We start from the raw sequence: 21,773 nt of genomic DNA on the forward strand, positions 1-21,773 counted from the left end.
GCCTGGGCCACAGAGCGAGACTCCGTCTCAAAAAAAAATTTTGGACATGGTGATGTTTCAGAGGACAGACATGATTATAGAGTCCAGTGTATCATTTTCTCCCACGTCACTCCACCCAGAGATCTTTTAGCATAGCCCAGTACTCTGTTTCAATAAAGTAGAAGAAATGGAAAGACAGAAAGGGCAAGATTTAAAATGACAGTAAGTTCTCCATACTTTCATAGTTAAGATACAAAGGGAGGTATTATCAAAGAGAAACACTGGGCCGGGCATGGTGGCTCATGCCTGTAATCCCAAAACTTTGGGAGGAGGAAGTAGGTGGATCACCTGAGGTCAGGAGTTGGAGACCAGCCTGGCTAACATGGTTGAAACCCCGTCTCTACTAAAAATACAAAAATTAGCCAGGTGTGGTGGTGGATGCCTGTAATCCCAGCTACTTGGGAGGCTGAGGCAGGAGAATCGCTTGAACCCTTGAGGCAGAGGTTGCAGTGAGCCGAGATCATGCCACTGCACTCCAGCCTAGGTGACAAAAGCGAAACTCTGTCTCAAAAACAAAAACAGAAATGAGAGACCAGAATGGAGGCTTTTTGACTCTATATGCTGGTAGAGTGGGTATTGATGGAATGACCCTTATTCTTTCTAATAGGTCTCCGTGGCCAGGTGTGGTGGCTAACACCTGTAATCCCAACACTGTGGGAGGTTGAGGCGGGCAGATCACCTGAGGTCAGGAGTTGAAGACCAACCTGGCCAACATGGTGAAACCCCGTCTCTACTAAGAATACAAAAAAAATTAGCCAGACGTGGTGGCGTGCACCTGTAGTCCCATCTACTCAGGAAGCTAAGGCAGGAGAATCACTTGAACCCGGGAGGCAGAGGTTGCAGTGAGCCAAGATCGTGCCACTGCACTCCAGCCTGGGTGACAGAGCAAGACTCCATCTGAAAAAAAAAAAAAAAAAAAAAAAAAACTAATAGGTATCCATAACCCTAGAAGGCCTTTAATTCTCTTCATTCTCAGGTAAAATCCTGACAGATGACTTTGCAGACAAGGAGGGTCTGGAAATGGGTGATGAGTACTTTGCAAATCTGGACCATATCGAGAGCGTGGAGAACTTCAAAGAAGGATATGAGAGTGATGCCCCCTGTTCCTCTGACAGCAGTGGTGTAGACTTGAAGGACCAGGAAGATGGCAACAGCGGTACAGAGGACCCTGAAGAGTCCAATGATGATAGCTCAGATGATAACTTCTGTAAGGATGAGGACTTCAGCACCAGTTCAGTGTGGCGGAGCTATGCTACCCGGAGGCAGACCCGGGGCCAGAAAGAGAATGGACTCTCTGAGACAACTTCCAAGGACTCCCACCCCCCAGATCTTGGACCCCCACATATTCCTGTTCCTCCCTCAATCCCTGTAGGTGGCTGCAATCCACCTTCCTCCGAAGAGACACCCAAGAACAAGGTGGCCTCATGGTTGAGCTGCAATAGTGTCAGTGAAGGTGGTTTTGCTGACTCTGATAGCCATTCATCCTTCAAGACTAATGAAGGTGGGGAGGGCCGGGCTGGGGGAAGCCGAATGGAGGCTGAGAAGGCCTCCACCTCAGGACTAGGCATCAAGGATGAGGGAGACATCAAACAGTCCAAGAAAGAGGTAAGCAGTGGCAGAACACTCTGAGAGCTATGGCTTTAACTTTGGTGCAGTAACAAACAATGCAGTCTCACGATGAGTCTTTGCATGTAGATTATTCTACTTGATGGATGTTTCTGTGGCCACCTCGTTATCTCTCCCCCTAACTAGCACATTCCTAGTGTTTGTTTAAAGAACCAAATTATTGGCCGGGCATAGTGGCTAACGCCTGTAATCCCAACACTTTGGGAGGCCGAGGCAGGTGGATAACTTGAAGTTCAGGAGTTGGAGACCATCCTGGCCAACATGGTGAAACCCCGTCTCTACTGAAAAATACAAAAATTAGCCGGTGGTGGTGGCGCATGCCTGTATTTCCAGCTGCTTGGGAGGCTGAGGCAGGAGAATCGCTTGAACCTGGAGGGTGGAGGTGCAGTGAGCCGAGATTGCACCACTGCACTCCAGCCTGGGCAACAGAACGAGACTCTGTCTCAAAAAAAAAAAAAAAATTATTTTAAAATCTACGTGCCTGGTGGTAGAGGGTGGACAAGTATCTGATTAATTCCAAAATGAAAGATTTATAAGTGATTTTTTAATGTTAAATGCTGTTTCAAGTTATTCACATCATTGTTTCCTTCTACTAAAGTAGAGAAACAAGAATTGATTTTAAGTATCTCTTTGATGATGACGATGCTTTCCACGTTACAGATGGTGAAACTGTCCCTGGTTGATGTAATCCTGCTCGTGGTGTTTTCCCATGAGCATTAAGCCCCATCACTGAGAAGGCTTAAAGGCTCCAGCCAGGGAGTGTAGTGAGGATTTCTGTCAAGTTGCAGAGTGGTTTACCCACCCCATTTTAGAATGTGTACCTGTCACTGACTGATGTTATCTTTGGAGGTCATTTGAAGTCTGATTATTGGACTTGTTACCTTAGGCTGTGAAAGCATTTAACCCTTCACTTGTTCTTTTCCAGGACCCTGAGGACCGAAACAAGCTGTCAGTGTAAGTGCCTTTTTTGTTTTGTTTTGAGACAGTCTTGCTTTGTCACCCAGGCTGGAGTGCAGTGGCGTAATCTCAGCTCATTGCAACTTCCCCGTCCCAGGCTCAAGAGATTCTCCCACCTCAGCCTCCCTAGTAGCTGGGACTACAGGTGTGCACCACCATGCCTGGCTAGTTTTTCTATTTTTTGTAGACACGGGGTTTCACCATGTTTCCCAGACTGGTCTGGAACTCCTGGGCTCAAGTGATGCTCCCAAAGTGCTGGGATTACAGCCATGAGCTACCGTGTCCGGCCCAGTGCCTGTCTTTTTGACCTGACTCCAAATCTGCATTCTTTCAAACCTAGGCTAGAAGCCTAAGAAACAGCCAGTAACCTGTTGGCCTCATTCCTTCCCCTCCCATTAGAGTTACTGAAAGCTCTCGAAATTACGGTTACAATCCTTCTCCTGTGAAGCCTGAAGGACTTCGCCGCCCACCTAGTAAGACTAGTATGCATCAAAGCCGGAGACTCATGGCTTCTGCTCAGTCCAACCCTGATGTAAGTCACCTCAAGCTTATTCAGAGTCTAATAAAGGAAAATGGGCCATTGTCACCTCATCAAGTCCTTCACTATAATTACTGTTAGGTCTTCTACTTCTTTAGCCTTGACTTCCTGCCTTATTTTCTTTCATCCAGCATCTAATCTTCCTCTTGCTACCGCCCCTTCCTGCTAAACCATGGGTAACAGCAAGGACTTAAAGGAGCTCTTCCCATTTACTTCTCTTACTTCTTACCCTCCTGCTTCCCCAGGATGTCCTGACACTGTCCAGCAGCACAGAAAGTGAGGGGGAAAGTGGGACCAGCCGAAAGCCCACTGCTGGTCAGACTTCGGCTACAGCGGTTGACAGTGATGATATCCAGACCATCTCCTCTGGCTCTGAAGGGGATGACTTTGAGGACAAGAAGAACATGACTGGTAGCCTGGAAAAATTTTGGGAATGGTGGGAAGAAATAGTAAGAAACATGGGATAGCGCATTTTTTAAGGAAGCTAAAGAAGTAGCGGGTAAAAATTCAGATCCTAAGAATTGGAGCATCTCTGGGAGGGCTTTCTGACTCCGAGCTAAACTATTGTTTGACACATCCTCTCTCATTTCCAGTTTGCTACTCTTTCCCCTCAGCTTCTTTGTCTAGCAGATCTAATTATGCTTGAAAAAAAAACCTGCTACTTAGGATCTTTGAGTTCCAGCTTATTGGTGTTTCTCAGCTGCAATGTTGGGAGAGAAATAGGGGTAGAATGTCCATTCATGAGTTGGGATGGGTCCTGACCCCATTCTCCCTCCTGTCCAGGTCCAATGAAGCGTCAAGTGGCAGTAAAATCAACCCGAGGCTTTGCTCTTAAATCAACCCATGGGATTGCAATTAAATCAACCAACATGGCCTCTGTGGACAAGGGGGAGAGCGCACCTGTTCGTAAGAACACACGCCAATTTTACGATGGCGAGGAGTCTTGCTACATCATCGATGCCAAGCTTGAAGGCAACCTGGGCCGCTACCTCAACGTGAGACCCCTCTCCCCACCTCTAGATGCTGGATTATCCCATGGTCCTCAGATTTAACATACTCTATAAGCCCACCTTTTCTTGTTACAAACTCTTGATCTCAAAGGATCTTAAAGAGGTAGCTTTCTTTCAAAGCATCTGTTATAATGGGGAGGGTCAGATGGCATCATTTTTCTTCCAACTCTCTCTGCCTGCAAAGCCAGGTTCAGTTTCCCTGGTTCTTATTTGATCCTGTCCTTAAACCTACAGCACAGTTGCAGCCCCAACCTGTTTGTCCAGAATGTCTTCGTGGATACCCATGATCTTCGCTTCCCCTGGGTGGCCTTCTTTGCCAGCAAGTAAGGAGTCAGGAAAGGGGATGACTGGGGAGGGGCAAGGACCACTGAAGTTCTAAGGGCCCCTCTTCCATTCATGATCCAACTCCACCTACATATTCAGTAACCCCAAGTGCCTGGGTTATCTGCTGTCTTCGCCACACACCATCTTTTCTTCCTCTTCAGAAGAATCCGGGCCGGGACAGAACTTACTTGGGACTACAACTACGAGGTGGGCAGTGTGGAAGGCAAGGAGCTGCTCTGTTGCTGTGGGGCCATTGAATGCAGAGGCCGTCTTCTTTAGAGGACAGCCTTCTTCCCAACCCTTCTTGAACTGTCGTTTCCTCAGGAACTGGGTCTTCCTGATTGTTGAACCCTGACCCGAAGTCTCTGGGCTACTCCCCCAGCTCCTAGTAGATAGAAATGGGGGTTCTGGACCAGATGATCCCTTCCAATGTGGTGCTAGCAGGCAGGATCCCTTCTCCACCTCCAAAGGCCCTAAAGGGTGGGGAGAGATCACCACTCTAACCTAGGCCTGACATCCCTCCCATCCCATATTTGTCCAAGTGTTCCTGCTTCTAACAGACTTTGTTCTTAGAATGGAGCCTGTGTATCTACTATCTATCTCCAGTTTGTATTATTTCTTGAAAGTCTTTTAACAATATGATAAAACTAAGATTGTGATTTCGTTTCTCTCTCTCAGCCCGATACTCCCAATTCTGGATCTTTCAGTGAGGTATTATCCCCATCCTCCCCTGTGGGCTGCTGTCATTAATCTTCTACCTCGTCTACCTTTGCTTCTTGCATGTGAATTTTTTTAGATGGAGTTCTCGCTCTGTCACCGAGGCTGGAGTGCAATGGCGCAATCTCGACTCACTACAGCCTCTGCCTCCTGGGTTCAAGTGATTCTCCTGCCTCAGCCTCCTAAGTAGCTGGGATTACAGGCGCCTGCCACCACGCCCAGCTAAATGTTTGTAGTTTTAGTAGAGATGAGGTTTCGCCATGTTGGCCAGGCTGGTCTCAAACTCCTGACCTCTAGTGACCCACCCTCCTTGGCCCCCCAAAGTGCTGAAATTACATGCATGTGAAATTTAAAAAAGAAAATATTACATAACTGCAAGGAAGGCATAAGAAAGACTCTCTTCGTTTATTTAGTTGATCCCCCTTCTCAATTCCTAATAGTCTGACACTTATTGCCATGTTTTATTTAATATTTATTTAATCTTTTAATTTAAAAAAACCCATTAACAGTACATTTTGGTCTAAAATGGTCCCTCTGCTGAAATGCTAGGTGCTAGCCATAATTCTGGCTTTAAAACCAAAACCCCAAATATTTAATAAATAAAAATTAGAATTAGTTGCCATTCTACTCCAAACCAGCTAGCCTAGCTGAAGAGAAGAGGGAAGGGGAAGAGGCCAGAGAAAGGAGGAGGCAGTCAGATCTTAGACCTGTGGCTGTAGGGACAGCTGAAAGAAGTAGCACTAAAAAAGATCATCTGAGCAGTCCCCAGTACAGCCCCACTTTTTGGCAGAGGTAGGGTAAGGGTTATGTGCACCCTCCTACCCTCAATTCATTTGTGTCATAGAGGGAAAAAGTTAAAAGTCAGCTCAGCTTTGGTTTCTGGCCCAAGTTAGGGAGCTTAGAAAGGTGAGCCTTGGTCCAGCTTTGGCAGAATGAGGCCCACAGATGGGACAATAAGGCACAACCCTGGCTCTGGAGGTCAGGAAGTCAAAGGCAAACAGCTAGGGCCAAATTCTCAGAATAAGGAATGTGAATTATAACCCCTACCCACAGAGAGCTGAGGGAGGGCCTCAAAAGCAGTAGAAAGGATGACTTGGAGGATAGGGAAGAAAATACGACCATCCCCCTCTAACAGAATATAACCAACATCCCCCTACCTGGGGATAGGCTGGTTAGAATTTGGTTTAAAGGCAACTGGGTGACAAGCAAGGAGGGACGATGCAGAGAACTCTCCTCTCGCTTTCTCCTTTTCCCCCAGAGCTTAAAGTGACCCTATAGTGCGGGGAGGGGGGTAGTTCCTTGGCTTTATGCATTAATCTGGGAGGCAGCTGGAATAATGGTTCAGTCATTCTTACGATGGTTGTTATTGAGGATGGGGTGGCCATTGGCTAGGGGCCGGCTCTTTGCTCCTCCCCCAGCTGCAGCCTCTTCCCCCTCTGAGCTCTCTGTTTCTTCCCGGTCACTGCGTTCATCTTCTACCAGCTGTGGAAAACGGACAAGAAGGGTTATTACATGAGATCCTCAAACCCCTAAGTACTGCTTCTCTCTGAGGGCTTGTTCCTGTTATACCCAGGGCTCCACAATAGTTTTTTAGAGAGTTGCTGGCAAGATGGGAGTTCAGGAAGTTGCAGAGAGTAGTAAGGCCTACACAATGGGGACAGGGCTTCACCTTTCCAGTTATGAACTTGTGGGCCATGCGCAAAATGAGGTAGGCCCAGAAGATATGCAGCAGCTGTAGAACTCCCATCATGGAATTGAAGAAGTAATAGCCAAAGAAGGCAGGATAGAGCTCCAGTGGGTACACCAGGGTGCAATGCAGGATCCTGAGGATTCAAGGAGAGAGAGAACGTGGACAAGAGCAGGTAAGACACTGGGGAGATACAGGAGGGGAAGAAGGGCAAGGCTCCTGATTTCTTCAGAACAGGAGTGTAACCTGGCTGCCTACTCACCAGAAGGGCAGGATGACCAGTCGGGTGATGATGAAAACAATGGCGAAGACGATGAAGATGTTGTTGCAGGTGTTCTTCCATCCCGCATAGTTAAACATCTTGGCTGACTGCATAGAGAGCCCCTATCCATCATCATGGGCTCCTGACTCCCTCGAGTACATTCATATGTACACCCCAGTTAGGAGCACTGACTCTGTGCCCTCCTCCTTGGTCCCAGGAATGTCACCCTCCAAATTCCCACCCCACACCTCCCTCCCAAAGAAAGCCAAAGGGACAGAAGAACCTGCACCGGGGTCTCTAGGTTTGAGGAAGCCTGACCTCCAGCAGGTAATCGGAAGAGTCATGCAGAGCCATGATTAGAGTCCCAGCTCGGATGTAATTGGCAAACCAGGAAAAGCTGATGAGGATGATGGTGGCCACGTGGTGGATGATCTGTTCCTTGAAATCCTGCAGAGATGATGCAGGCCCCAGGGCCTTTTTTTATTCCCCAGCTCTCACTATGCCTTCTTCCCCCTTGCGTTTAGTTCCCCATATACCAACGGCTCCATTCAGAGTACCCAGAAGTCAAAGGAGAGGGTGTTCATCCCAGGGCCTCATTTTGGCTCTGAGGCTTAATTGCACAACCCCTTCACCCACCTTTCGCTTGACATCAGAGGCAATGCTGAAGAGCAGGGACCAGTAGAAGGAAAGTTCAATCATGTAGTACCAATACTGGGAAGGGATAGTGCTCTGGGAGAGGAGAGAGAGGTAAGAGCAACCAGCCCCAAGGGTGTCCCCACTCCACAAACCCTCTAGCCCCTGAGGTTCTTCATTCCATCACTCTAATCCCTCTGCCATGGATTCCATAAACCGTCTCTTCACTAGGGTGTGTCTTAGTCCACCCCCACATGAGGAAGCAGGACTCATACCTGTATGGGATATCCCTCCCAAACTTTCTTCATGTCATAGAACCAGGGTTTCTGCAGAGAGATGGTGAGAAGTTAAAAGAGGAGGAACCCAAATTCCATGGCCTCACCTGACCTTGCCAGAGAACCTACTCCCACCTCCCAGTAATCCCCACTCACATCCACAATGACGGCCATGCCGGCGATGAAGGCAATCAGGTAAAATGTGAATCTCCAGCTGGCAGAGGAAGCAGAAATGGCTAGGTCAGAGGATAGCACAGTCCCCCAACAGCCCCCAAATACCTGCAGTTATCCTCACAAGATACCATTAATAACTGAATTCACCTTCTCACATCTCCCTGCGTATAGCCACCGCCTATCCCTCCCAGCAAGACACAGCACGATATTCCTTGTCACCCAGCTTCTCCTGCCCCAGCCTCCCCCACCTGGCTTCTCGGAACTTCTTGAGGAGACTGGGCCGGTCCTGGTTGCGGCGGCGGCGGAACCAACGCTCTACCTGGCGGCCAGAGAGCCCACTCTGCCGGGACAAAAGCTCTACCTCCACCTGGGCACAGTGAAGAAGCCCATTGTTATGTTTACCTTCAGAACTCGGCAGCACCTCCACCCTTTCCCAGTAACAACCTCAGTCAGCACCACTGCTTCCCCATCTCTTCACCTGCCAGAGCTAACATTCAAACCCTGTCCCCCCACCACCAAACTCAGTGATTCCCAGAGCCAGAGCAGCATGCGGCTCATACCTGCTTGGGCTGCTTGCCACTGGTCAGGTAGAAATGTTCCAAGGTGGCGTTGGGAGGTGCCCGCAGCCGAGTTTTCTCCTTTATGTTCAAGAGGGCAGCCAGTGGTGTAGCCACGTACCTGGGGAAGGGATATGAGTAAGGTATCTAGCTTGCTGGGAAGGGAAAGGGCTGCAAGCTAAGGCAACTTTACCCTGGCCTCAGTTTCCCCAGCTTCCTGGCAACCCCCTTTTCTCTAGCCTCCAGGGCTGCCCACAGCTGACAAAGCTGCCTGTGTGTTCACTAGTGGCCAGGCGGGTGGCGGGTGGAGAGTGAGAACAAATAACCATTGATGGAAAGGGCCTGGGGGTGCTGAGCCTTCAGGAAGACAATGGTGCCTTCAGGGGAGGGGGTGCACAGTGGGCAGGAACCTGAGCAGCCAGAACATCAGGGTCTAGGGCTAATTAAACAGCAAGGAACAAACTTGAAGTCCAAGAAACTGCAACTGGCAACAGGGGAAGGCATGAGGGTAGGTTGGCATGCTTACAGCTCAAAGAAGTATCGGACGATGAGGAAGAGCAAGGCCAGGGGCAGCGTGATATAGAGATCTGAGGCTTTGGCATAGACACGTCCATCTCGGTCTTCTAGATCGGCCCAGGTCAAGTTCACAGGCAGCCACAGACGTTCCCACCAGAAGTAATCATACAAGGTCTGGAGCATCCTGAGTGAGGGGCAAAGGGGAGGGCATCAAGAGGGAGTAGCTATGGAGGAAGAGACAGATGAATGAAAGTTTTCAGGATGTATCAAAAGGAGAAGGGGGCAGAGAGTCGAACTCTAGATCCCTATCCTGGCTATGTAGCCTTGGTCAAATCAGTTTCCTCATCTGTAATATGGTGGCTTTCCAGTTTTAACATTTACTGTTAGGCCAGGCATGGTGGCTCACGCCTGTGGTCCCAGCACTTTGGGAGGCTGAGGCTGGCAGATCACGAGGTCAGGAGTTTGAGACCAGTCTGGCCAACATGGCGAAACCCCATCTCTACTAAAAATACAAAAAACTAGCTGAGTGTGGGTGGCGGGCGCCTATAGTCCCAGCTATTCGGGAGGCTGAGGCAGGAGAATGCTTGAACCCAGGAGGCAGAGGTTGCAGTGAGCCGAAATCGTGCCATTGCACTCCAGCCTAGGTGACAGAGCGAGACGCCGTCCCAAAAAAAAAAAAAAAAAAAAAAAAAAAAAGCATTTATTGTCTACAGCAACCTGCAGACGTGATTCCCTGGAATTAAGAAACTTGGGGTCCTTACAACCTCTGATTTCGGGGGGTGGGGGAAGAACCTTGGGGGTCTTGTCATTTTGCTATCTTAACCTGGAAGACAGGCAGGACCTGGCCCTAGAAGCTGTAGCCAACAATCTGAGTAAAGTCCCTCCCTTATCCCCCCACACTCTGGCCACTTCCTCGAGCCTCCAAGCCAACTCAGCTGAAAGCTTCCGGGGGGTGCCCCAAAACATTGCAGGGCTGAGGCAAACCCTTCTTCCCCTTCCCTACAACCTACAACCCATCTGAGTAGCAGGTCCCTAAAGAAAAATTAAGAGACACGGTAGGCTGGGCAGTGGCTCACGCCTGTAATCACAGCACTTTGGGAGACCCAGGCAGGCTGATCACTTGAGCTCAGAAGTTTGAGACCAGCCTGGGCAACACGGTGAAACCCCATCTCTACAAAAAATACAAAAATTAGCTGGGTGTGGTGGTACATGCCTGTAATCCCAGCTACTCAGGAGGCTGAGGTGGGAGGATCACTTGAGCCTGGGAGGTGAAGGTTGCAGTGAGCCGTGCTCTTGCCACTGCACTCCAGCCTTGGTAACAGAGTGAGACTCCGTCTCAAAAAAAAAAAAAAAAGCCAAGGTAAAGCAAAATTATGTCCCCAAATGATGCTGAGCTCCACAATCACTGGACATCGAACTACTGCACACAAGGATGACACTCCATGCCAAGCCATCTAGTCCCTGCACATAAGGCAGAAGGACCCTATGTATAACTCTTCAGAAAGAAAAGTGAAGGTAGGGCTGCAAAGAGTCAGGGATTGTGGGGCAGGGAACCAAGAGAGCGGACCAATACATCTGATGGAATTAAGAGCTATTCTTTTATTTTCTTTTGAGACAGGGTCTTCCTTTGTCACCCAAGCTGGAGTGCAGTGGTACAATCACAGCTCACTGCAACTTCCACCTCCCAGGTTCAAGCCATCCTCCCCTCCTGCCTCAGCCTCCCGAGCGGCTGGGGCTATGAGTAGCATGCACTACCGAGTAGCACGCACATCTGACTAATTTTTGAAATTTTTTTTTTTTTTGGTAGAAACAGGGTTTTGCCATGTTGCCCAGACTGGTCTTGAACTCCTGGGCTCAAGCAACCTGCCGGCCTTGGCCTCCCAAAGTGCTGGGATTACAGGCATGAGCCACCGTGCCTGGTCAGAGCTATTTCGTATAAATGCTCATCCAGAAAACAGAATCCTAGTCTGCAGGGGAAGACCCATACCCTCTCAGTCTAGGAAAGAGCCACTATGTAAACCTCCTCCCCCAACTGAAAGAGGAACAACATGGTGGGAGTGACCACTTGGATACCCAGAGGAGGGAGGGAACAGTCTGTGTGTGGCTCATGAGGGAAGAGCAGCTGCCTGGAGCTGAGAGGAACGGCAAGATGGTCCAGAAGAGCCAGGGATGCTGGGTCCAGTACAACACCTGGCAATCCTAGGACTCAGCAAGAAGCCGCAGCAGGATGACCATGACAGTCTTCTCCAGGCTCCCCACCCCTTGTTCTCCTCCTGGGACGGAGATGAGGCGGTGGGATTTAGGCTGGCCCAGAAAGTGAAAGCAAAGACAGGAAGAAAAGAGAGTGGTGAGATTGTTACCCACAGTGACCTGGAGACTAGTTGGTGCCAATGACTGAAGACAGGGCCTGAGACCACAGCTGGGCTGGGCTGGTCCTGCTGCTGCTCTGACAGCTCCCGCTCCACCCCCACCCACCACAGAAGCCCTTGCGAAATCCCTCAGCCTGTCACGGGTCAGTATTCCAGCTCAAGGACTTTACCCCCTTGTCCCCACTCCTGGTCACTGCTCTCTCGGATGAAATCAGAGGTCAGCACTGCCAGTAAAGGAGCTTCAGCTCCACCTTCTCCCCTCCTCCCCCAAATCACACACACATTCCAGACACTGCCCCTGCCCCCTCCATCTCAGCCAGAATAAATATTTAATTAAACAGATGGAAGGAAGCCTTCTGAACTGAACAAAATTAAATGTAATTATCCACAGTGGAACTTTCCCCACACAAACACACACTTTTTTCCTAGAAAAAAGTTGTAGAAAATTGAATAAAGAAGGGACAAGGGTAGAAAATGCACAGAGAAGGGACAATGCGGAACACCTTGATGTGTGCACATGGCCCCCTCTTCCCACTTTTTTGCTCAGCCTGATTGGAAGCGAGAAATCAGCCTGACCCAGTCACCTGACTGCTGTCTCTTGGAGCCCAACTTCTCCAGGGAAATGTAAAGCCAAAGGTACCATGTTGCCCCGGAAGTCCTAAACTTCAGATCCCATCCCCAGCCAGGTCTGTGAAAACTGGCAGGGATGTTTCTCTAGTCAGGCGGCAGGCTGGAGTCGCAGAGGGAGGGTGGAGCCCCTGCTGGACTCCTGGGGCCCAGGAATGCCTCATGCCTGCAAAGCAGGGGGTGGGGGGCAGGCAAAGTAGGCACTAGAGCATGGTCAAGGACAGACACTTGGGCAGTGCAACTTCCTCATCCCCAAGATGAGATAGCGCGCCTGTCCTCTTCCACTCCAAGCAGGGAGAGTGGAAGACTTGGGAAATGCAGATTAATGGGGGCTTTTACACCGAGGTTGCAGGCTTCCCATGACCACAGCCCTCCCTGGTGGTCCTGCACCTCCATTAGCAGAGAGGCACTACCCCCATCTCCCCAGCAGGGAGGCCCCAGATTCAGCAGGGTCAGGACCTCTGACTCAACATGAGGGGAGGGGAGGGCAGCTGGGGCCTGGCCGGCCTCACTTACACATCCCCACAGAACCAAAGAGTTGGGTCCCTGTGGCAGTACTGGGGAGGCCTCTTAGCACCAGCACACGGATCCAAGCAAGACCCCATAAACAAGAGGCTGGGGCAAGAAAAGGTGAAGTGTACACAGGGTAAGGAGACAATCCTGTTTTTCCAGGCCCCCTGGGCCTTCAGGGCAGTTACTTGACTTCTTGTGGAGAAAATCACATCTACAAACACTTTTCCACCCAGACTTCACTCCCCCATACACATGAAGAGACATGGTATCTGTCTACGCTCTCTCTCACACACACCTGCCTTGGAGGCACAGATGCCACTTTCTGAGGCACAGGCTGGAAAGGGGCCAGAAGAGCAAGGATTTAACTGGCATTGGATTAGCAGGAACTTGAGCAGGACTCTGTCCAGCCCCAACCTTTGCCCCAACTCTGACACCCCCACAAGACCCCTCTAGGTGGATGAAAGGAGCAGAGGGTCCCCATGGGAGTTTGTAGATCCAAAGGGCTGAGAGGGCAGAAGTTTGGGCCTGAGAGGAAGGAATTCTCTCAGACTCCAGGTGGTCAGTCTGACTGGCTCTCATAGTTTGGAGGAATAACTGGGGCAAATAGAAAGGAGTTGTTGACAAGGGAGGAGTGACAAAGGTCCCACCGGCTCCCTGCTTCCACTGAGGAAGTCCTGAATAGTCTTCCTTGTTGAAAACTTTCAGGCAACAGCAGCAGGTCATGAACCAGAAGTCTACAAGCCATGGATGGAGCCAAGGAGAGGTGTGTTATCCCTCCAGGCTGCAGGATGCGCCTCAAAATAAGCCAGATTGTAAAAAAGAGGTGGGTGAGAGGCAGTCAGAACAGTAGTCCTCAGCCTCATCTAGCCTACAGCTTGTCTGGAAAGTCCCACCAAAGGCCTCCACAGACCCAAACACTGCAAGAGACTACGGCCCCAGGGGCAGGGAGAGGCCGTGAGAGACAGCTGGGGCGGTGTTGAAGGACACAGTGAGGGATCAGCCAGCCTGTGGCCAGTGACAGGGGAAAAAGGAGGCCCTTCCTCCCAGGGTAAAATCTGGCCAGAGGCCCCAGTGAGGGGAGTGGGGGACCAGGGGAAAAAAGGATCTCTCTCTGGAACAGACTGTGCAAATCACGGTATGGTCAGGGCCAGGTCCTCCGGGACAGGGCTGCAGGCAAGTCCTTACCCTTAGGAGCCCCTTTACATGTGCAGCCACTCACACCCAGGTGCGGTCACCCCGACTCCGGTATGCGGCAGCAACCGCCACCCACCCCTGCCCCATCACAGATATGGGGGTGACTGCCTGCTGGAGGCCTGCTCGGACTCAGTTCTCCAGGAACAGGGGCTCACTGCATTCGCCACGATCCTCAGAACCCCCTGAACCTGGGCCTGGCAACTCAGGTGACTGAAACCAGGTTTTGATGCCAGGAGCTAGGCTTAGGGAGGGAGAGACTCCAACTGCAGGCTAAAGATGAGTGCTCTACACCTGCAGTCAACCCACTTGCCACGGGCCTCTAGTGATTAACAAGCTACGGCCCTGAAAGCCAGTTCCACCAGGAGCTCCCTTGCCAGCCATCCACACCTCATAACGGTATGCCTTAGCCCTACCGGGCCGGGGCAGGCGCTCCGGGCCGCTCTTTCCCGTTTCTCGCTAAGCACATGGAAGCTCTGACCTCGCCTGCGAGGTGAGCACGGTGGGCCGGTAGGAAGAAAACCGGGCAGGGCCCTCCCCTTTCCCACCACCCGAGCCACAGGACGCGTGCAGGCCAGGGCAACCCCGCGGGCCGCTGCCAGGGTGGAGGCTCTCGCGCCAATGGTCACCAAGCTCCTCCACTCCCCAACAAAGGGGCGCCCGCGGCTCGGCCCCGTCGCCCGCAGCCCCCGCGGCTCGGCCCCGTCGCCCGCAGCCCCCGCGTCCCCACCTTCCGCCCTACCTGTTGCCTGGGAGAGCTTCTGCGGCTCAGGGCGGCGGTGCCGCGGACACCGCGGCGCCAGGCCCGCCGGACCCGGCCGCTCCCTTGAGGCGCTGCGCCCGCCTTCCCCGGCCGCCGCCATGAGCGCCCGCAGCGCCCCCCGCCAGCACCGCCCCCACCCCGCCCCGGCCCCGCGGCCTTCCCAGCCCGGCCCCTCCGCGGCCCCGCGACAAAGCGGCCCCCGAGGCTCCGAACTTTTCCGCAGCCCCTTCCCACCCCCGCGCAGAGCTCGGGCGCCTGGCGGGGGCCCCGGCGCCGGGCAAGGGCCCCGACTCACTCGGCGGCAGCGCTGGCGGGGCCGGGGCCGCTGCTCTGTGTGCTCCGTCTGCTCGGGTGGCTGCTCCGAGGCCCCAAGGCCTGGCTCCCCGCGCCTCTCCTCCCTCTTCCGCCCGCCCGCCGGCCCGCGCCCTCCCTCGCCCTCCCTCCTCCGCCCGCCGCCGCCGCCGCCCGCCGAGCCCAGTCGAGCTGAGCCCGAGCCCAGCCGGGAAAGAAAGGCCGCGAGCAGCCCAAGGGCCGGGAGGCTGGGCGTGGACGGGAGAGGAGGGCAGGGCGGGCCTCTGCGCTGCGGCTGCCCCTTCGCCCCGGCGCGGGAGCCCGGACCCCAGCCCTCCGCCCCCGGCCCCGCAGCCGCGTCCACGCCCGTCACCTTGCGCTAGAGAAGCCCCCGACGTGGAGAGGCGGGTGCGGGCTCCTCCCGCCACTTCGGTCTCTTTTCGGGGTGGGAGGTCTCCCACTGGGACCGACACAGATGCACTGGATGCCGCGGGGTCCCGGGCTCCGAGCGGCGGTGTCCCTGCCCCCTCACTCCTACCCACCCCCACCCACCCCCAACTGCTGTGCGGCCCCCGGTCCCAGCCAGGGTGGGCACATTCCCACTTCCAGCCCCACGGGGCGCGGGCGGAGGAGGGCGCGGGCGGAGGAGGGCGCAGCCCGGGGGTCCTGCCCAAGTGCCTCGCGCCGAAGCTGAAAACCTCTCCAGGGCAGACCGAAGCAGCCGACCCTCCAGACCCAGTCGGAGCCTGAGACCACTCGGGCGACCCTCGCCTACCCCGCCGTAAAAGCCGCGGCCTTTCCACCTAGGTACTGCAGAACCTACCCCCGTGGCAAGGAGGAGCAAACCCGAACTTGCGCACAGCCGGCGGCCCTGTCTCAGTGAGCCACCCCAACTTTTGTTTTGTAAAATGTATTTGAGTTTTCAAATGACACCACGTTTATCCGTATTCGATTTCGTGTTAAAAAGTGTTTTCCGGCCGGGCGCGGTGGCTCACGCCTGTAATCCCAGCACTTTGGGAGGCCGAGGCGGGCAGATCACCTGAGGTCAGGCGTTCGAGACCACCCAGGCCAACATGGTGAAACCCTGTCTCTACTAAAAATACAAAAATTAGCCGGGCGCGGTGGCGCACGCTTGTAATCCCAGCTACTCCGGAGGTTGAACCACGAGAATCGCTTGAACCCTGGAGGTGGAGTTTGCAGTGAGCCGAGATCTCGCCACTGCACTCCAGCCTGGGCGACAGAGTGAGATTCCGTCTCAGGAAAAAAAAAAGTGTTCTCCCCTTGGCCTGGCGCGGTGGCTCATGCCTCTAATTTCAGCACTTTGGGAGGCCGAGGCGGGCAGATCACTTGAGGTCAGGAGTTCAAGACCAGCCTGGTCAACATAACGAGACCCCCATCTCCTTTATAAATTAAAAAAAAAAAAAGTTTTCCCCTTGAGTCGTGTGGTAAAATTACTGTTTCGGAAGTAATTACTGTTGAAAGATGCAACATGGTTTTCCTAGAAAGCTGGTCTTAACTCCTAACGTGAAGGAGTGGTGACTAAGATGTATTTGAGGGCTCCTATACAGGGAGAGCTGCAGCTTACTCCATGGAGAGGTACTTTTGTCAAATTTCTCACCTAGATGAAGTAGTGCCTTTTTTATGCTGTCGCAATCAGAGCCTCTGACAGTAGCTTGTTTCCCCCTTTATCTGGTCAAGTCCTCGTAGGAAGGAGTGCAACCCCCACTAATCCGGTTGGAGTGCCCATCCCTCATCTCAGGCCCTTTCTGGAGGGTAAGGAGGTAGAGGCTGTCCGACCCAACTGTTTGTTCTGCCTCTCTTTTCAGGGGGACCCGCAGCCCTGGCACACCATGGGAAAGATGAGAGTGGTGGCCCCTAACCAGCTCCCAGGGCTTCGCCAGGCTTTTCTAAGCCCCAGGCCTGCCTGATTTCCCAGTTTCCAGCAACCCCTCCAGCTGTGTTTTCTCCTCCCTCCCTTATTAGCATATCTTCCATTGTATCTTTCTTTCCTTTCTTTTTTTTTTTTTTCCTTTGGAGACGAGGTCTCACTCTGTCACTGCAACCTCGACCTTCCAGGCTCAAGCTATCCTCCGCCTCAGCCTCCCAAGTAGCAGGGACCACAGGCGGCGCCACCACGCCCGGCTAATTTTTGTATTTTTGGTAGAGACACGAGATTTCACCATGTCACTCACACTGGTCGTGAACTCCTGAGCTCAAACCATCCACCTGCCTTGGCCTTTCAAAGTGCTGGGATTATAAGTGTGAGCCACCTTGCATCCCAATTGTCTCTTTCTACCCCCTTGGAACTCTCCTCCTTCAGCCTTCTGATTCCAAAGTTCCCTCTTCCTTTCTTCAGTGCTCGCCCCAGAGTCCTTATCTGCTGCACACCTACACACCTGTTTTCCAGCACAGTCGCAGGGCTCTTTGGGCCGCAGCTCACCTTCGGATCTCTCTCTAACACTCTCCACACCTCCGTCCTATTCATCTTCCTTTTTTTAGTTCTGAATCCCTTTCTTGTGGTTTTCCTAAGTGCCAGGCTTTCCTATATAGTCCCCACCAGACTTTTTAAATGCTTCCTCAGGAGAACTGAAGACTGGTTAACTTTTTTTTTTTTTTTTAAGATAGCAGTGGGGAGGGGAAGTTCTGGGGCAGAAGTTGGATAACCAGGGCCTGAGAAATAAAGATAAGAGGGTATATTCCTCCCCCAGGAGACAAAAGAGAAGGTGGATGGAGAAGGGGAAACTGGGCCTCAGCCAGCACTGGGATGATGTGACCAGCTCTGTCAACACGCTTGGGGAGCACACACACCACTTGCCTTGGCTGGACCGGACACTGTGATCACCACCCTTCCAACCCATCCCCCAACACGCAGGCTGGCACGGCCACGCCCACAGTGCCCCAAGTGCTGCCTGCCTTACAGTGACTCACTTCCTCTGTATGGGCTGCTGAGGTGTCCCAAGGAGAGGACAGGCCATCTCCAGGCCTTCAGCCCCGAGTTTAGATATCTGGGCAGGCTTTGTGGATGGGCAAGTATACATGGAGCCCAAATGTGGAAGGTAGGTTTTTTCAGGTCAGGTGGAACTGTTAACACTGAAGCCTATTTGGGTAAGAAGCAGAGCCTAGCCAGTACCTAACAGAGATTCAGGGGCCAGGAGTTTCGGGGATGAAACATTTCCTAAAAGAGAGGTAAAATAGCCAAGAGGAGTTTCTGTGTATTCTGAAATCAGGCAATGGAAAGTATTTGCAGAAAAGCAACGTAGGGACCAGACGTGGTGGCTCATGCCTGTAATCCCAACACTTTGGGAGGCCGAGGTGGGTGGATCACCTGCGGTCAGGAGTTCAAGACCAGCCTGCCCAACATGGTGAAACCTCATCTCTACTAAAAATACAAAATTTAGCTAGGCATGGTGGCACATGCCTGTAGTCCCAGCTACTTTGGAGGCTGAGGCAGGAGAATTGCTTGAACCTAGGAGGGTGAGGTTGCAGTGAGCCGAGATCATGCCACTGCCCTCCAGCCTGGGTAGCAGAGTGAGACTCCGTCTCAAAAATAAAAAAATAAAAGGCTGGGTTCCATGGCTCATGCCTATAATTCCAGCACTTTGGGAAGCCGAGGTGGGCGGATCACCTGAGGTCAAGAGTTTGGGACCAGCCTGGCCAACATGGTGAAACCCTGTCTCTACTAAAAATACAAAAATTAGCTGGGTGTGGTGGTGGGTGCCTGTAATCCCAGCTACTCGGGAGGCTGAGGAAGGAGAATCACTTAACTTGGGAAGCGGAGGTTACAGTGAGCTGAGATCACACCACTGCACTCCAGCCTGGGTGACAGAATGAGACTCGGTCTCAATAAATAAATAAATAAAAGCAGTGTGGGACTTGGAGGCTGAAGAGGTGGACATGCATGAACAGTGGAGGCGGTGTGTGTGGCTGCCTTTCCCCTGTATTCCACTGAGAGGGAGCCCAAATCTGCCTCGCCTGCATTGAGGGATGAAGAAAACACTGAGAGGCAGCTGAGAAACATGGATGCTAGTTCCAACTCCATGGCCTTGGGAAGTCACTCAGACTACTTGAGTCAGTAATGAAAAGGTAGTAGGTTAGAGGCTGGGCGCAGTAGCTCACGCCTGTAATCCCAACACTTTGGGAGGCCAAGGCGGGCAGATCACAAGGTCAGGAGTTCAAGACCAGACTGGCCAACATGGTGAAACCCCGTCTCTACTAAAAATACAAAAATTAGGGGGGCATGGTGGTGCATGCCTGTATCCCAGCTACTTAGGAGGCTGAGGCAGGAGAATCGCTTGAACCAGGGAGTCGGAGGTTACAATGAGCCGAGATCGCGCCATTGCACTCCAACCTGGGCGACAGAGTGCGACTCCGTCTCAAAAAAAAAAAAAAAAAAAGAAAAGAAAAGGTGGTAGATTAGATCCTCTCTAGGATTTCCTCCAACTCTGCAATTCTAAAATGTACAACATGGGGAAGGGAGGTGATCAGTACATCTGTAAACAACTGCAATCCGGCCCTGAAGTTGAACAAAACAAAACCTAGGGAGAGGAATGAGTTTGTAGCAGGTTTCAATGCAGCGATTGTGAACACATCACACACACACTCCTCACAGGCAAGGACTTCGCTTCTGCCATGTGACTGATCCTCTGTTGGTCTTCTCCAAATTCAGAGTTCAGACTGGCAGGCCAGCCAGGAGTCCCTTGGAGAGATTTGGCATGAGGAAACAGGAGGCCTCACACTTCCTTCAGTTCCCCCTAAATCTGCTGGGCAGGTAGCCAGAAGAAACTCTGAAGGGTACAGAAAGCCAAGGGCCCCGGGGACCCTGGCTGTAGAGCTGCAGTACCGTGTTTACCCAGCCTAACTGCGGTCACCCAGTCTCCTGCATGTGTCTGAGGTCAGCCTCGGCGGCTCCCCTGAGTAGGTATCTACCTGAGGCTCTTCCCCTGATGCTACCTGCATACCAATTCCACCCAGGAACCTGGCGTCCTCAGGAGGCTGCACTTCCCAAGTGGGCTGAGACAGCCCCTTGATACGTGGGGCTGGAGCCAGAGACCTCAAGGGGTCACGAGGGGGCTCGAGACTCTCAGTGGCTGCTGGCGCCCTCTTGTGGCCATTTTGGGGATTGGCAAGTAAAGTTTCAGAAGCGAGCCAAGATCGGAATTCTTAAGGAGGTAAGTAATAAACAACAGTAACAGTTACCATATAACAATACTTATTGTTAAATATTAGATAACATTGTGACATTTCTACTTAACGGTGCTGTGCCCAGAACTCTTCTAAGTGCTGTATATGCACTGTATTTATTTAATTCTCACAACAACCTGTAACGTAAACACTATTAAGTGTCTGTTGATGATGAGGAAACTGAGCACAGAATAGTTGCCCAAGGTCACACAGAAGACCAGAATCCCGACTCTGAGAAGTCTGGCTCTAGAAGCTTTGCTTTTAGCCACCATGCTGAGACTGAGTTCCATTTTGGAGTTGTCAGGTGAAATACAGGACACACTGTTAAACTATAATTTCAGATAAACAAAAAATAATAATTACAGGCGGTGGCTCATGCCTGTAATCCCAGCACTTTGGGAGTCCAAGGCAGGCGGATCACGAGGTCAGGAGTTCGAGACCAGCCTGGCCAACATGGTGAAACCCTATCTCTACTAAAAATACAAAAAATTAGCCAGGCATGATGGTAGGCGCCTATAATCCCAGCTACTCGGGAGGCAGAGGCAGGAGAATCGCTTGAACTCGGGAGGCGGAGCTTGCAGTGAGCCAAGATAATGCCACTGCACTCCAGCCTGGGCAACAGAGCGAGACTCCGCCTCAAAAAAACAAAACGTTTCCTTCCTTCCTTCCTTCCTTCCTTCCTTCCTTCCTTCCTTCCTTCCTCCCTCCCTCCCTTCCTCCCTTCCTTCCTTCCTTTTCTTCCCTCTGTGGCCCAGGCTGGAGTACACTCGGCTCGCTGCAGGCTCCCTGCGTCCCCCTGCCCTGGCCTGCGAGCTGCCTGGGATTGCCGGGGCGCGCCACCATCCCTCCCTGGTTTTTCTCCTTTGGCTGGAGGCGCGGTTTCGCCATGTCAGCCAGGCTGCTCTCCAGCTCCTGACCTCCGGTGGTCTGCCCGCCTCGGCCTCTAGAGGTGCTGGGACTGCAGACGGAGGCTCGCTCACTCGGTGCTCGGTGTTGCCCGGGCTGCAGTGCGGTGGTGTGGTCTTGGCTCGCTGCAGCCTCCGCCTCCCAGCCGCCTGCCTTGGCCTCCCAAGGTGCTGGGATTGCAGCCTCTGCCCGGCCGCCGCCCCGTCTGGGAGGTGGGGAGCGTCTCTGCCTGGCCGCCCATTGTCTGGGTTATGAGGAGCTCCTCTGCCCGGCCTCCCCGTCTGGGAGGTGAGGAGCGCCTCTGCCCAGCCGCCACCCCGTCTAGGAAGTGAGGAACGTCTCTGCCTGGCCGCCCATCGTGTGGGATGTGAGGAGCGCCCCTGCCCGGCCGCCCATCGTCTGGGATGTGAGGAGCGACTCTGCCCGGCCGCCACCCCGTCTGGGAAGTGAGGAGCGCCTCTGCCCGACCGCCCCGTCTGGGAGGTGAGGAGCGCCTCTGCCCGGCCGCCCTGTCTGGGAGGTGAGGAGCGCCTCTGCCCGGCCGCCCCGTCTGGGAGGTGAGGAGCGCCTCTGCCCGGCCGCCCCGTCTGGGAGGTGAGGAGCGCCTCTGCCCGGCC

General features: G+C 52.8%; 2 protein-coding genes across 21 annotated transcripts in view; one reads left to right on the top strand and one right to left on the bottom strand.

Moving 5' to 3' along the window:
* The window catches only part of SETDB1 (SET domain bifurcated histone lysine methyltransferase 1), a 40,562-nt gene extending 35,417 nt beyond the window's left edge, over positions 1–5,145 (top strand). For 7 of the 12 annotated variants that reach the window (XM_063626017.1, XM_063626021.1, XM_063626016.1 and 4 more), the window contains exons 16-22: positions 1,016–1,644; positions 2,591–2,619; positions 3,022–3,154; positions 3,406–3,571; positions 3,944–4,155; positions 4,405–4,493; positions 4,656–5,145. In XM_063626017.1, the coding sequence (XP_063482087.1) occupies positions 1,016–1,644; positions 2,591–2,619; positions 3,022–3,154; positions 3,406–3,571; positions 3,944–4,155; positions 4,405–4,493; positions 4,656–4,773 (1,376 nt within the window). In that variant the 3' untranslated portion in view covers positions 4,774–5,145. The remainder of the gene's footprint in view (positions 1–1,015; positions 1,645–2,590; positions 2,620–3,021; positions 3,155–3,405; positions 3,572–3,943; positions 4,156–4,404; positions 4,494–4,655) is intronic. The other 5 variants (XM_063626022.1, XM_063626024.1, XM_063626023.1 and 2 more) reach the window with 1 other exon arrangement.
* Positions 5,146–5,597: 452 nt separating this feature from the next.
* Positions 5,598–15,589, bottom strand: CERS2 (ceramide synthase 2). Of its 9 annotated transcripts, none has more exons than XM_063626102.1 (12): positions 15,443–15,470; positions 11,506–11,619; positions 9,326–9,499; positions 8,803–8,920; positions 8,491–8,609; positions 8,225–8,282; positions 8,069–8,119; positions 7,797–7,889; positions 7,479–7,607; positions 7,161–7,267; positions 6,881–7,034; positions 5,598–6,693 (listed from the first exon to the last, which is right to left on the bottom strand). In XM_063626102.1, the coding sequence occupies exons 3-12, from the start codon at positions 9,496–9,498 to the stop codon at positions 6,553–6,555; spliced, it is 1,143 nt and encodes a 380-aa protein (XP_063482172.1). In that variant the 5' UTR covers position 9,499; positions 11,506–11,619; positions 15,443–15,470; the 3' UTR covers positions 5,598–6,552. The 9 variants fall into 9 exon arrangements, with proteins under 9 accessions (XP_063482172.1, XP_063482175.1, XP_063482170.1 ...); XM_063626105.1 differs by lacking the exon at positions 15,443–15,470 and adding an exon at positions 15,074–15,183; XM_063626100.1 differs by lacking the exon at positions 15,443–15,470 and adding an exon at positions 13,120–13,153.
* Between the last annotated feature and the right edge of the window lie 6,184 nt (positions 15,590–21,773).

Source organism: Symphalangus syndactylus, chromosome 12 (assembly GCF_028878055.3).
Source record: "Symphalangus syndactylus isolate Jambi chromosome 12, NHGRI_mSymSyn1-v2.1_pri, whole genome shotgun sequence".
Classification (NCBI taxonomy): domain Eukaryota; kingdom Metazoa; phylum Chordata; class Mammalia; order Primates; family Hylobatidae; genus Symphalangus; species Symphalangus syndactylus.